This window comes from Poecilia latipinna, unplaced genomic scaffold (assembly GCF_001443285.1).
Source record: "Poecilia latipinna isolate Pla-1442-1.1 unplaced genomic scaffold, P_latipinna-1.0 Scaffold1296, whole genome shotgun sequence".
Lineage (NCBI taxonomy): Eukaryota > Metazoa > Chordata > Actinopteri > Cyprinodontiformes > Poeciliidae > Poecilia > Poecilia latipinna.
In genome coordinates this window covers 207,188-220,767 of record NW_015113912.1, presented here as the reverse complement: position 1 = coordinate 220,767, position 13,580 = coordinate 207,188, and the positions used below count along the sequence as shown (strand labels likewise).

At 37.4% G+C, this 13,580-nt stretch overlaps 1 protein-coding gene across 2 annotated transcripts in view; it reads left to right on the top strand.

Moving 5' to 3' along the window:
- The first annotated feature begins 2,002 nt into the window (after nucleotides 1-2,002).
- Nucleotides 2,003-13,580, top strand: part of LOC106961404 (nucleolar protein 58-like) — a 57,170-nt gene continuing 45,592 nt past the window's right edge. Inside the window, exons 1-2 of one of the 2 annotated variants that reach the window (XR_001427768.1) lie at nucleotides 2,003-2,111; nucleotides 2,773-2,860. Coding sequence is in view for 1 of the 2 variants with exons in the window: in XM_015055124.1 (XP_014910610.1) it covers nucleotides 2,066-2,111 (46 nt within the window). In the remaining variant the exon portion in view is untranslated. Of the gene's footprint in view, nucleotides 2,112-2,772; nucleotides 2,861-13,580 lie in introns of those variants that run through there. The other variant, XM_015055124.1, reaches the window with a different exon arrangement.

The following is a 13,580-nucleotide window of genomic DNA, read 5'->3' as shown; positions in this document are numbered from 1 at the left end:
AGGATAAGGCTTATATGCGATGTGATTTTACTATTTTTTTTTCAGCATAAGCTGCTCCAGAGGTGACTAATTTCCTTACCTGATGTTGATGTTAAGCCTTGGTTAAAACAGACACCCTCATATGTACCATTGAACTGTACGACAGTGTTAAAAAAAAAACAACTTGCCCTGGAAAAACACCTGCCCAATTAGGAGTGAGGCCTATCCCGTTTCAAACAACTGACGTTGAGTGTGTGGCTGTGTGTGTGTGAAGCCACAAGCTGTGGTCTCACCAAAGGGAACAAGATTGGCTTTAAAAAAGACCAGGATAAATATTAGAGAGGGCTTACCATAATCTTAACACACACAAATGTAGACGCAGAGGGGGAGATGGAGACACACACACATTCTCAGACACCTTAAGGTAGACTTGATGGCAGACACACATGCACGCTCTGTCTCGTAAATGCACACATACACAATGGCACAGTGTGTGCTGTGCACGTTAACTGAAAATACCCTGAAACTGGACACAATGCTAAGGGATCAGAGGAAATCAGGGGAAGGGTGGGATAAGATGGGGAGAGAAGGAGGGACTGAAGAAATGTGAGGAAAAGCACAAGAGCCAGGCTAAAAGAATAAAAGAGGATAGATGACGAAGTAGAACGAGAGAGTTGAGGTATAGATTGAGAAGCAGGTAGAGAAAAAGTCTCAAAGTGTTGAAAGACACAAGCAGAAGAAGTAAGGATGGGAGGCAGCAGGAGACAGAGGGATGAGGGGAGGAGGAGACTGTAAGATGGGGTAGAGAGGGCGAGACAAGGCGTCCAATTCATCGGCCTCAGGAGCTCCTTAAATCCAGACTGATCCAGGGGATTCTGCTGGGGATTTTTATCTCACACATACACAAAATCACACAATCACAACGTCACACATCCTAGTTCACACACACACACGCACGCACGCACGCACGCACGCACGCACGCACGCACGCACACACACACCACATGTCCATCCAAACACTTGTTCAGAGCTACGCTTATATTCTTCTGAAATTGGATCTAATCTTTGCGTTATCTTTACGTATTCTTTTAGAAATATACAAACAGTGCAGAGAAAACAGGAGTGTTTAAAATCAGTTTTAAGGAAAAAAATGATCCACAAAAAAGGAAGATGTCAAGTTCTGAATCAAGTTCTTCTAGGAACTTTATAAAAAACATGAAGCTTTTTTATGTGTCAATTGTTGGTATGTTTATTTATTTATTAAATAATTAAACGAATTTGTTATTATATGTTGTTTCCGTCATATAGACATTGCTGTTTATATGACATTAAATAAACCCAAACTTTTACAACTACTGGTTAAGACACATTGTAAAACATTGAAACAAAAATAGACTGGATTAAAACAAAGGGTAAATAGCAACTTGAATCATCCCAATTAAAGTTTAGCTCTGAACCAAGGAGAGAAGAAATTTATCTCAGGACTTTTAACTTCTCCTTTGTCTGTGTAATCAGAAAGCAAACAGTCTGAATTTTGTTCATGTCTGGAACATAAATTACTTATTTTGATAAATTACATGTTTTGTCTAGAGAACAACTGATTAGGCTATGTGAATCTTAAAGCAGGCGTTGAAAAGTTTTAAAAGGCCTTTAAAAACCTTGTTTTTTTTTTCTTATGTACCCACAATTAAAATAACTGTTTTAAAATTGCTTCTTACTTTGAGGCACTTTTTTCTACCAACCTAATTATTTTAGCAGCTTAGGGGATAACATTTGCAGCCTAAGTGTAATTTTAGTTTTACAATATACCCACTTGAAAAGATTTTCTAAATGTTTTGGATTTTGCAACGTCAGCTTGTTGGTAGAAGGTTGATGAGCTGCTGAAAACCTGGTAAAACAAGAAAACAAAGATCTTGTGGTGCCTGTCTTCTGTGAAGATGTTCCACTTCTTTCAGCTATGTCATTAAGACATGTACCTATTATATCATAGTATGTAAGTATTATTGTTTATGTTTTACTCACAGGAGGTGTTGAGCCAATAGCAGAGGTTTCTGGTGATGGGGAGGAGCTGGAACCTGCACAAGAAATGACCAAATTCATCAAGAAGAAACCGTCGAAGAAAGTCAAGAAAGGTAGGAACATGTAGTCCTCTGTAAGTTGATTTTCTACTTTTCTTTGCAGTTAAATACTTACATTTTTCTCCATTTATAGGTCATTCTATCAAACCAAATAATCTTAAAATTCATCAGAACTTCATTCTTAACAGATGACAATAAATCCTGACCAGAGCCTTGACGCTACCTGTTCAGTGTCTGTACAATGTTATATCATGTTCCTCATTGTACCAGACAGTGTTATACCTCTCACTGCTGTCAATCAAATTCAGCAAAAACCTTATATGACTGAACCTTATATGAATCAGCTGATCTAACGTTTATGCTTAAAGAAATGTTTAAATGAATTAGCTTGTGTTGAGTCGCTGAGATTGATTACTAACATGTTCCTTTTCATTTTAGCCGTTTTTTACCCTTGAGTTAAAATTTAATCATCGAGAGAAACACCTGTGTACTGTAAAACAAATGAAAAAAAGTTTCATATTTAAAATCATGTAAGTACAAAATCCATACAGAGAAGGATGGAGCATACATTTTAGACACTGTAAAATTTTAAATGGTTCAAAAGAAAGGAAGGCGCAAGTTTAATTTAAGTACCTCATGTTGATATAAAGCAGAGATAACTGCTTGGATTTTTATTATTGTCTATTTTTGTTTTGTTTTGTTTTTTTTTTTCCAGTGGAACAATTGTGACTGCCAAAAACAACCTGCAAATGACCACATTAGGTCAACTGTGTTTCCATGACAATAAACATCACAAAGCTGGAGAGATGCATCTGGAACATTCATTATGAAATATTACAAGTGTTGTGCCTATCACAGAGCCTTGAGGGATGCTTTTTCAATAAGAGGGATTTTCTTTTTCTCATATAAACATGTTACTTGTTACATGTTACCTGTAAGATTCTCTGCCATTCTTGATAATGAGCCTTTTTGTTGTTGTTTTTCATCATGGTCAAAGTCTGTAGTTGCAGGGAGGTCTCTGAAAGTATTTGTTATGCTTTTATGGCACAATTGTGATACATCTGGCTAAACATTGTTATTAATTTACACCACTTTTTATTAGTTAGCATCTATTGTTTTGTTTGCAGTTGTACAAACCTTTTGAGTAAAATGTTTTTAAAAAACAGTTTTATGGACAGGATATTTCTGAAATCATTTGAAGAGAAGAAAAACTGTCTTCACTTTTACAGGCATATACTAAGCAGGTCTGTTCCCACTGGCGTTTGTTTAAATTGGATCACACTCACATCCTCAGTTGGATTTCTGTGGCCTGTGATTGCCACTTGTATATTTTCATCCATACTCTTCTTTCAGTCTGCTCTTCCATCTGTCAGTTTGATTGAATCACATTAGATCAGAAAGGCAGATATCTTGGTCTGTGTTCAATTCTTAAGTGAGTTTTCTTCTCATATTTATTTCCATTTCCGTCTCTGATTTTTGTCTTCTTTTGTAGGGTTTAATCTCTTTTAGTGTATTACTAGTTTATATAATCCTGAAAACAATAACCAGATGTCGTAGATATACACAGGATTCTAAAAGCATAAACATACGTAAAACAAAGTAGATCTTCTTTGCTGGCTCCTGCCTCTAAGACTCACACACACAGAAACACACTACTACCACAAAGGGGCTTCTAGTGTTTTATGATGGTTTGTCTTGCCTTAACACGAGCAGATTCTCTTTGATGGGCTCTACTTTCATTAGTGCCTGGTTTGTCTGTGTGTGCTAGATGTGCACATGTGTGTGGTTAATCCACTCAGGCGTCACCGCTAATGAGAAGGGGAGGTGTGGGAGACACTGAGAATGCGACAGGAGGATCATTAGATACACGCAAATATACAAAGTGTACATCGAGGCAGCACATCAGTGTGCGGAGTAAGTTCTCAGATTTCACATGTGTATCTTTCACTGAGCTTCCATTTGCTGTGCTGTTACCTTTTTGATATGTCACCAACCACACATATTGATTTAACTTTAATAATATTAATCAATTGACTGTTTTTAGGACACAATGTTTAAAAAAATTCTAAAAGCTGATTTGATGTCTGTCAGCATTAGCAGGGATCGCTTTTATGTATTAATGAATTTATTTCTTTATCACAACCAAAATACATCCACAAAAACAGCAAGACAAACATCACGTGGTTAAGATGGAACCACAGAATAAAAGTCGTCTGGAATAAACTATTTTTGCTTCATCAAACAGAATCCCTCAAAATACTCAACCATCTCTAACCCTCTGTCCTTACAAGCATTTTTAATACTTTCACTCATTTATTCATGCCGCAGTCAATTCTAGAACAACAGATTCTGACCAAATCAGAATCAGTTGAAACATGAAATTAAGATACAGTAAAAAGAACAAAGAAAATGTGGTCTGCTTTGGAAAACAGCACTGTGCTGCTTTATTTGTAGATTTCTCCAAGGCGTTTGTCTCAGTCAGCTGTCATCAGCCTCATTTTCCCCTTCATTTGAAGAAAACAACAATCAAATGTCGAACCACATACATTCTTATTAGATATTATGATCTAATAAAAGAAATGGTGTTAAGCAAAGTTTAAAATGTTGGTACTGTTTACATAGTGCGTCAATGAAAGATAGCCTATTCCACAGATTTGAGACAGCTGCAGAAGCATATTGTTTTTTATTCAAGTTGTGAAACAACCATGAAAAAAACGACTGTTGGACTGCCGTTCTCCTGCAGAGTTTCACCTAAGTATTACAGAAGTACATCTCTTAAAGCCTTAAAAACCGCAGCATTTAAAATAAATTCAGGAGCTAAGAGGAAGCCGGTTGTTAGATTACAAGTCTGGAGTCATTTCTTCATGGTGTTTTGGTGCCAGTTAAAAGATGTACCGCTGCATTTTCAACAGAGTTTAAACAATGCAGAGAGAATTGATCTAGACAGACTTAAAGGCCATTAGAGAAGTCTTGACAATACATTAGGAAAGCATGGAGAAGTTTTTCCAGGCCTTTAAGGGGGAGGCATGGCTTCAACTTCGTAAAGGTTTCCTTCTGGTAAAAAACTGATTTCACAAAAGCATTTAACTGCTCTTCTAATTTATCAACTTCATGTTATGTGACAGTTACCTAGAAGTAAATGAATGTATTTATTTTTTTGGAAAATCTCATGATTACAGTTTATTACAATGCGAAGAAATCCTCATGAAGAACACTTTAAAGAATGTAGCTACATCTGGTGGCTCAGCCTCAATCAGTGGCTACAGTAACTCACTCTGGTATTAAAGAAGTTGTGGCTTGTTTCAAGTTGAGTCAGGAGCAATAGTTATGAAATGGAAATGTAGCAGGAGAAGATTCATCAAGATTACTTAAGCTGTCACTGGAATTGGTGGGCAGGTATTTGCAGGAGATGCAAGTTATACTAGGTTTGGATTCATACAAGATTTCTTCAACAAAAAAGACAATGGAGATCCAGTGTGTTTGTGTTTTTGCAAAGTGTTGTAGAAAGTACTTTTTTTTTTTCTCATAGTGTAAATACTGATGGATATTGAGACTCTAGATTTACCTGGCTACAAGAAATACTTGACATTATGCACAAGATAATGTTTCATAGAGATTGATGATGCTCTGATTAGCATCCCTGTTCCTTTAAGACCAGAACTGTCCTTGTAGAGTTATCATAGGTTGACAATATTAAAATCAATCATCTTATGTTGTACATGTTTCATTTCCTGTCACAGCGGTATTAGTCTCATAAGAATAACTGCAACAACAAAAAGAAAACACAGATAAATCATTTTAACTTTATTATCAGAATTGCATTGTACAAATTTGTTTTATTGGGCCAATGTAAACTTTAAAACCTAGTGTCCTCCATTACATGCTATACCCATTGAACTTTGCTGTGTCCTCAGAACAGGAAAACATCAGGTAGCTCACATGGGGCATTGTATATTACAGCTGCTAGTCTACATCTGGCTTTGAAAACACCACAAGACTGGTGATATTACTTTTTCATCTGCTGTAAGCTCAGTACAAAGACACTGCATAAGAACAGTGCTTCAGACCTAAGTTTATTCCCAGTTGGGCTTTATGTCTGTGTTTGTGTATGGTGAACTAAGGCTTAATATCAAAAAAGAGACTTAACACGTTTTTCCTTTTGTGACTATTTCTCTCATTTGCTTTATCTCTCTTTCTCTCTCTCTCTCTCTCACTCACTCACTCACTCACTCACTCACACACACACACACACACACACACACACACACACACACACACACACACACACACACCAATAGACGCCATTATTACAGGGCAGAACTACAAATAAAAATCTGTAATTAGTATTGTTTGCCAGGGAAAGCTCCTGATCATGTCTGTGGTTTGTGCTTAAGAGAAAACCAGGAAGGAGTTTGAGGGGAAATGATTCGGGAAGTAGCAAAATGAATGAGCATAACATCATTTCCTGACGTGTTCTGATAGACAGACAGAAAGAAATTGAGCATACTTGCACACACAGTTGGGACTTTTATTAAGGATATTTAAAAACAATAATTGCAGCTGACCAAAGTACTGTACAATAAAGCAACATGCAAATAAAGCTAGAGTAAAGCAAAAAAAAAAATAATAATAATAACAGGATTGCGATAAAATCACAAGCAAGTAAGACAGTGTAATAGTAAAATAGGGTTAAATGGGAATTAAAAACAGTAAGACGTGGAGCCTGCCTAACACTCATCAGGAGCTTTTGCCACAACTTTGAACAACAACTGATAAGACTGTCCCCTCTGGTTTTGGAGGAGGTTTTGGGGAGAATCAAAAATATTTGGTCAGCTGGCTTAGAGCATGATGGGACATGGCACGCGTCTGCAACTTCTGTCCTCATGTGCCACGACCTTGCAATGTTTGGATGATTCCCAAACATTGCAAATTGAATCAAAGGAATGCTTAATGGCCTTTTTAAAACTAACTGACAAGCCAAGAAGGTAATTTAACCTTTGAATCAGGTGTTGTAGGAGGGATGCATAAGTTTGAAGTCTGTACTTCCAGACAGACTTTGTTTTGGCCATTTGCCACAGGTAAAAAAAAAAAAAAAGCAGGATTTGATAGCTGAATTGACATAAATCAAGTTTGAGGCAATTTTTTGATCCTAGATAGGTGAAGAGAGATCAACAGTAGTAGCCGAGATCATGAGGATTAAAATATATCACATCAATCTTCCTGTCATTAACCTTTAAGCTAACTGCTTTTTAAGGTCATTTCAAATGAATAATGAAGTTGATAAAGCCTGAACTCTGTTATTTACTAAATCTCATCACCGTTTAACAAAAAGAACTACATATTATACAAACACTGTTGTGTTTTCCAAGCAGGGTTTAGACTCAACTCTTCTGTAGAGTATATGCTCTGTCCTATCTGATGGTGGCAAAGTGCCAGAAAATCCTTCAGATCCACTGGCCTGCTTACAGCTCCCATAAAAACCAGGAACAAGGTAACAGAGAACAAATCAGTTCAAAGCTCATATTTTCTTACACAAAGAAATACTCACATACACCTTCCGCCTACCTGTCTAAGACTTAAAAGTAATTAGGCCTCATGCCAAATCCTGCATGCACAGATCTTCCTGTTAGGGTACCTGGCAACCGGAAAGCTCATCTGGTTGACTTGAAAGGCATCAAACGATGTCTGAGAATTGGACACAGGGAGAGAGAAGGGTAGAGCACACTCCTTGTTTTTCCTCTTGAAACAGAGGGCTAGGAGAAAGATAAAAGGGAGAAGGGAGAGTGTCTTCCTTCTATTTCCTGCCGCTGCATCTCTTTTTGTTGTTGTGCTCCTCCCCTGCAGCCCACCTGGGATCACAGACATGATCCAGACCACAGATTCACACATGCAACCATACGCAGTCATACATGCGAAAACAGGAAAGAACACGTTCATGTCTTGTTTTGTTCCTAGCACATTGGGATTAGACATCAATATAAATACATTTTAACAGTTTATTGTAAATTTTAAGATTACTTTTGCCTTATTTTCTTTGAAGTTAATTTGAACTTGGACCTAACTTTGGTGTCTTACTTGATCTTATATTTGAGTCTGTAGAGGCCTTATCAAAGGCAATGTCAGATCCCTGCCTGTGGTCTGCTTTGGTTGTGTCATGATCTGTGTTTATTTTGAGTTTTTCTATGTTTTCCTGTTTCCCTGTGAGTCTCTGTCCTGTCCTCCCCGTTGATTGATCCCCAGGTGTGTCTCGTTTCCTTAATTACCCCGTGTGTATTTAAACCCACCTGTTGTCTGTGTTCCTCGTCGGGTCCTTGTCTAAGTTTGTCGTTGTCGTTTGTCTCACGTCTAGTGTTCGCCTCCAGTAGAACTGTTAAGTCCTGGAAAGCGTTAGCTCTCGTTTAAGTCCTGTTTACCAGTTGCTACCGGTATTTGGCTGTGTGCCTGTCTCTCTGCCGTGCTGCCTGTGCTGGACTGTTTGAGCATCTTCATCATTAAATATCTTCATCATCACTATAACCTGGGTCTCAGCGTCTCTCCTCACCACCAACAACCCCACCTCATGACAGGTTGCTTAGAAATCCTCCCATAGCTACTATCCTTCAGGCCAGAGCTTTGTCCAGCTCCAGGTCCTCTTCACTATTTCTTATCCTAATGTCACAACTTCCTTCCATTTTCGACCTAAACGAACTGCAAGTACATTATTGAAAATTATAATAAATTGCAATGCTGGTAAAAAGTATCTTCAATAGTCATGCAGACGACTCATTTTATCACTGAAAAAAACTGGGTATAAACGACCAAATCACTAAAAATTTGAAACAGCTAAGACTTCATATTATCGCCACACTCCACTTCGTACACACTCTACATCTAAACATTACTCTGACAGTTTCTGTTGCTAATTTGCAGCAGCCTTTCAAGCACATTAGTGTTGCCCCTCAACGTTTACCATTAGCTGCTGTGCTATTCTTCACCCATTAGCAATGTTCTTTATGCATTAGCATGTTGTTAAGATCTATCCATTAAGCAATGAATCCAGATAAAAGCTGTTGCTCATTATTGTCCTCTTGGAAAGCTTCTCAAAATACAGATAAGGAGAAGGATATGAGTCAGACTCTGAAAAAATAGATTGACACAAAGCATTTTTTGAAATATTTCAGGAAAATGAAACATACTCATAATCTGTTTCCAAGCACTTATGATTTGATAGTGAATTTGGTAGATTTTCTTGATTATTCACCAAGTGTCTCCACAGCAAAAAGGGACATTCAATAGAAAGATTTGGAAATCTTCTGCCTTATCTGTAATTTAAGATTGGGTATTCTTGGTACAAATGTGCACCAATACTTGATGAATCTTTTTTAATGTGATGCATTTTCCTTCTGAACAGTAAATTAACAACATTAGATAATTTTTGATGTCCTGTAGACATCTAAAGTAATTGGTAATTAATTAATTGCTTTTTAATCTCTGCAACAGGAATCTGGAAGAATATTATACTGTGCTGTGGACACTTTTGGAAATTTATGAACTGGTACTCAGTCAGCTGAGTAGGTTGATACACATCAGGTGAACCATCCATTCTTAGAGGGAATACAGCCACATCTACAAAATAAAAGACTGAGGAAAAAGTTGGAAATGCCTGCGCTTCATGATGATTTGAGAGGATGCTCTGCTGCCCTGAAAACAATTGCACTGTAACCCTAACTCATAGTAATAATTACACAAATTTGACATCAAAATACTCATAAATTATGGGATAATAGATATCAACTAAATTACAGTGTGCCTACTGGCAGATTTGTGTCTTCAGTATCTGCTTTTAGGAAGTTTATTATAATAACTGTTTGCTAATCATGAGTTTTGAATTTGTCTAATATGAAGTCACAGCCTCCAGCTTTTAATGTGCAGAAGGAATTCTGTGTAAATTATCACTATTTACTGCAGCCAAATCCTCTCATTTCCAGGTTAGTTATAAGGCCAGTAGCAGAGAGAAGCTTCACAGGTAAAGATACTTGTAATAACTCATTAAGAAGCCAGAGGAGACTTATATCAGCATAGATAAATCACACAGTCCTGAAACGGTACCACAGTGAACAGAGCTACTGATTTTACTGTGGCACACTGTGGCTGGTGGTCACATCCAGCTTCTGCACTCGTACATGAACACGTCGTGCCCAGCAGGCAGGTTTCCTCATCCCTAACAGCATCATCTGGGGCTAAGGCCTTGAGTTTCTGACCCATGAGTCTCTCTTCTATGTGTGTGTTTGTGGTTTTTGATGGGTGTGACAGATAGAGGTCTCTCTATTCAAGGCTCACCCCCCATGAATAAAAACACAGACAGAGAATGAGCTCTTGTTTGGCCATCCACAAACCCTCACCCACATTTACACAGACATTCTGAGGTTAAGTGTCCTTGCAGATGGGGAATAAAATGTGGCTTATTAAACTAAGCCTGAATGCTAGATGTGTGTGCACATAATAGCGAGTGTGTAAATGTTTAATGACGTTTTGAGTCTATAAAAGTGGGTGTGAACATTACACAATGTGTAGAGTGGTCTAGCATAACAAGGTGAAGGTGTCAGCATGTTTCATTTAATTTAAATGTAAGAGGCTTTCTTGAAAATAAAAATAAATTAAAAATATAAAGATATTTTCAAAATCCCAAGTTTGAAAATTTAAAGAACAAATGCTCATATTTTGTTGGCAACTACTAGCCCAGCAGTTTCTTTTCATGTATTCTTTCCAGAATGTCTGTGCCTTAAGAGACCAACAGATTTCTATAACAGCTGTGAACATTTACAAATCCAGTATGCTCAATGATGGGGATTAAAAGTTCAAAAGGAGTTAAGGAGCAACTTTACTGTATTCTGTTAGCCTTCCTGTTATCTGCTGAATATTTTTTGCTTTCTTAAAGCCAACTTATCTCCACATGTAGATAAACAGGCCTCCTTTTTAAAAGCATTTTCTTTGGCTTTATATTTTAAACACATTGTTGATATAGGAAATGGTGCATGTCATGCCCCTTAAAATTGAATAAAGACCACGAGTTCCTCAGAAATTTAGAACATAAAAATGCAAGGACAGAGCTATAATGGTCGTTATTTGTTTAAATACTTACTTACTTACTTGCTACCCCAGATAAAATACAGACAAATATTGCCCCTGAACCTAATGAGTCTATTCATGAAAGCAGAGTAAGATCTGACAAGAACTTCTGAGAAAAAAAAACATAATGCTAAAAGTTTTTATAGGACGCATGAACAATTTAATGTTCTTCCAAATAAACCTAACAAATTAGAAAATAAGAAATGTAAAACACAACCCTGCTGTGAAAGTTGAAGGATTCTCAGTCAACAAGAAGAGAACAAGTTTAGAAATAAGAGGGATAAAACCTGATGGGTTATGTCAGAGTTGAGAGACTGAAGAAAAAGTGAATACTTACCTTTCTTTAAAAAGCAGACTTAGAAATAAATTTGAGAACGTCATCATTTTAATTACCTGTCAAATTTCAAACTCTGAGGTCTCAGCTTGTCAACATCAGTAGCAGTACTTTCCTTTGTTCTTGAACTCCAAAGCTTGTGAACACCAACTGAATCCCAAGTACACGGCTATCGCTTCATCTGATGAACAGTCTTTTTTGGCTCTGGTTGTGTTGTCGGAGCAATGATAGGATGCTTGGCTGTTTAATGTGTGTGTAATGTTCCACTAATGTCTTTGCAGTAGTATTATCTGATCAGCTATTCTTAGTCGGAGGCTAATGCTCGCTGTGATTACAGATAGAGAAGAGAATGGCACTCCAAATATTTGTCGACCAGTCTGGTACCAAGGTAGACCACTGCATTATATAGACTTGTTGAACCACGCAATGGAAAATGTAAGATTTTTAACCTTTGCAACAGCTACTCAGACATGTCATATTGGTATTGCTCATTTATGTAGCATTTGTCTTTGATGGATCATTTATTTGAGAATGTCTTGGAGTCTATCAGAAAAGGATTTACATAAATGACCTTGTTGTTCTTATCAATTATAGAACTCATTAATCTGGATCAGTTTATCTTGTTCCAGGATCCATGGAGAACCACTAGATTTCACCATCACAAATCATGTCATCGCTTCCAATTTGTTTGACAAGCGGTCAGTTGAAATTTCGGCCATAAATAGAAGCAGAATAATGCAGGTGGGGTGAGCCAAGATGGGAGTAATAAAACATCTATTTTTATAAAAGGTACAGTTGTGTTGACACAAAGAGATAAAAAAAATTACGATGTGTTGGAACATCAGGAGTGTTGTGGATTACATAGTGAACAATGCTCACATCTTCACTGAACCAGTGAGTATCCATTGTTAATCCCAGGGCTTCACAATATATATTGTGCAACATGTCCTCACTGACCTGGTCTATCCTTCTCTGGACCTCAGAAGCCACTGATGAGGTTTATCAGGCAAACACTGTGGTTGATTCAACTGTAAGAGTTGTTTAGTTTGGGACATATGGGTATTTTTAGGATGTACCTTCTCCTCAAAATATCATCTTTGTCTGTTATCTAAAAAACAGCTCCTGAAGTGACTTTCACTTTATTTGTTCAATGTTAAAAACCTACTAAGATCAAACCATCCTCTGCAGTGATACACAGCCTAGTGGGAAAGGGAGCAAAATAAGAGCTGTTAATCCTCTGCATCAAAAGGAGACACTTAAGGCAGTGCAGATCTGTGTAGTCCCTGGATGCCCCCATCTTTAATTTTAAAGGGGACCTATTATACTTCCTTGAACAGGTTAGGGTAGGTCTATCTGCTCTACAAAACATGTTCATTACATTTTTTGCACAAAATCATTCTAAGATAATAGGATTTTAGTCTGCTCAGTTTTGAACTCCTTTCAGAATGAGCTGTTTTAGGGCCTCTTGTCACTTAAAATCCAAATATGTTGCTGCTGTCATATGGTTACTCCCCACCAACTCAACTTTTACACTCATATGAAAGTGGCTGGAAACTGTTGTGCAATTATTCAAACTTATATTTTTGCCCTCAAATCTGACACAAAAGCAGAAGAAGTAGAGCCTCCTCCACAACCAACAATGATATGGCAAGTAATTCTGGGATGTTAAGTATACAATAAAACACTCTTTTCCAGCAGCCGTTGTTCAGTGGTAAAACCAGGTGACCATCACTTGGGTTACAATGTAATGGTGCAGTGCCTGTCATTTGTGACTTAACAATCGGGAGGTTATTGAAATGTCTTACTTTCAAGACACCGTAAAACGTTATCATATTACCTGAAAAAATCTGAGTGGTTTTCTAAAGCGCTTGGGCTATTTTCAGAAACAGTTGAGACCTAATTGGAAGTACAAAAATGTGCAAAATATGATTTTGCATAATAGGTCCCCCTTAACATGCACACCACATTTCACTTGGAAGAAACCCTGATGAAGACTTAGATGCATTAGGAATGACTTTATGTCCCTTCTGGTCTGGGAACCACTTGGGTTCCTCCAGGTAGAGGATATGGAGTGGAGCACA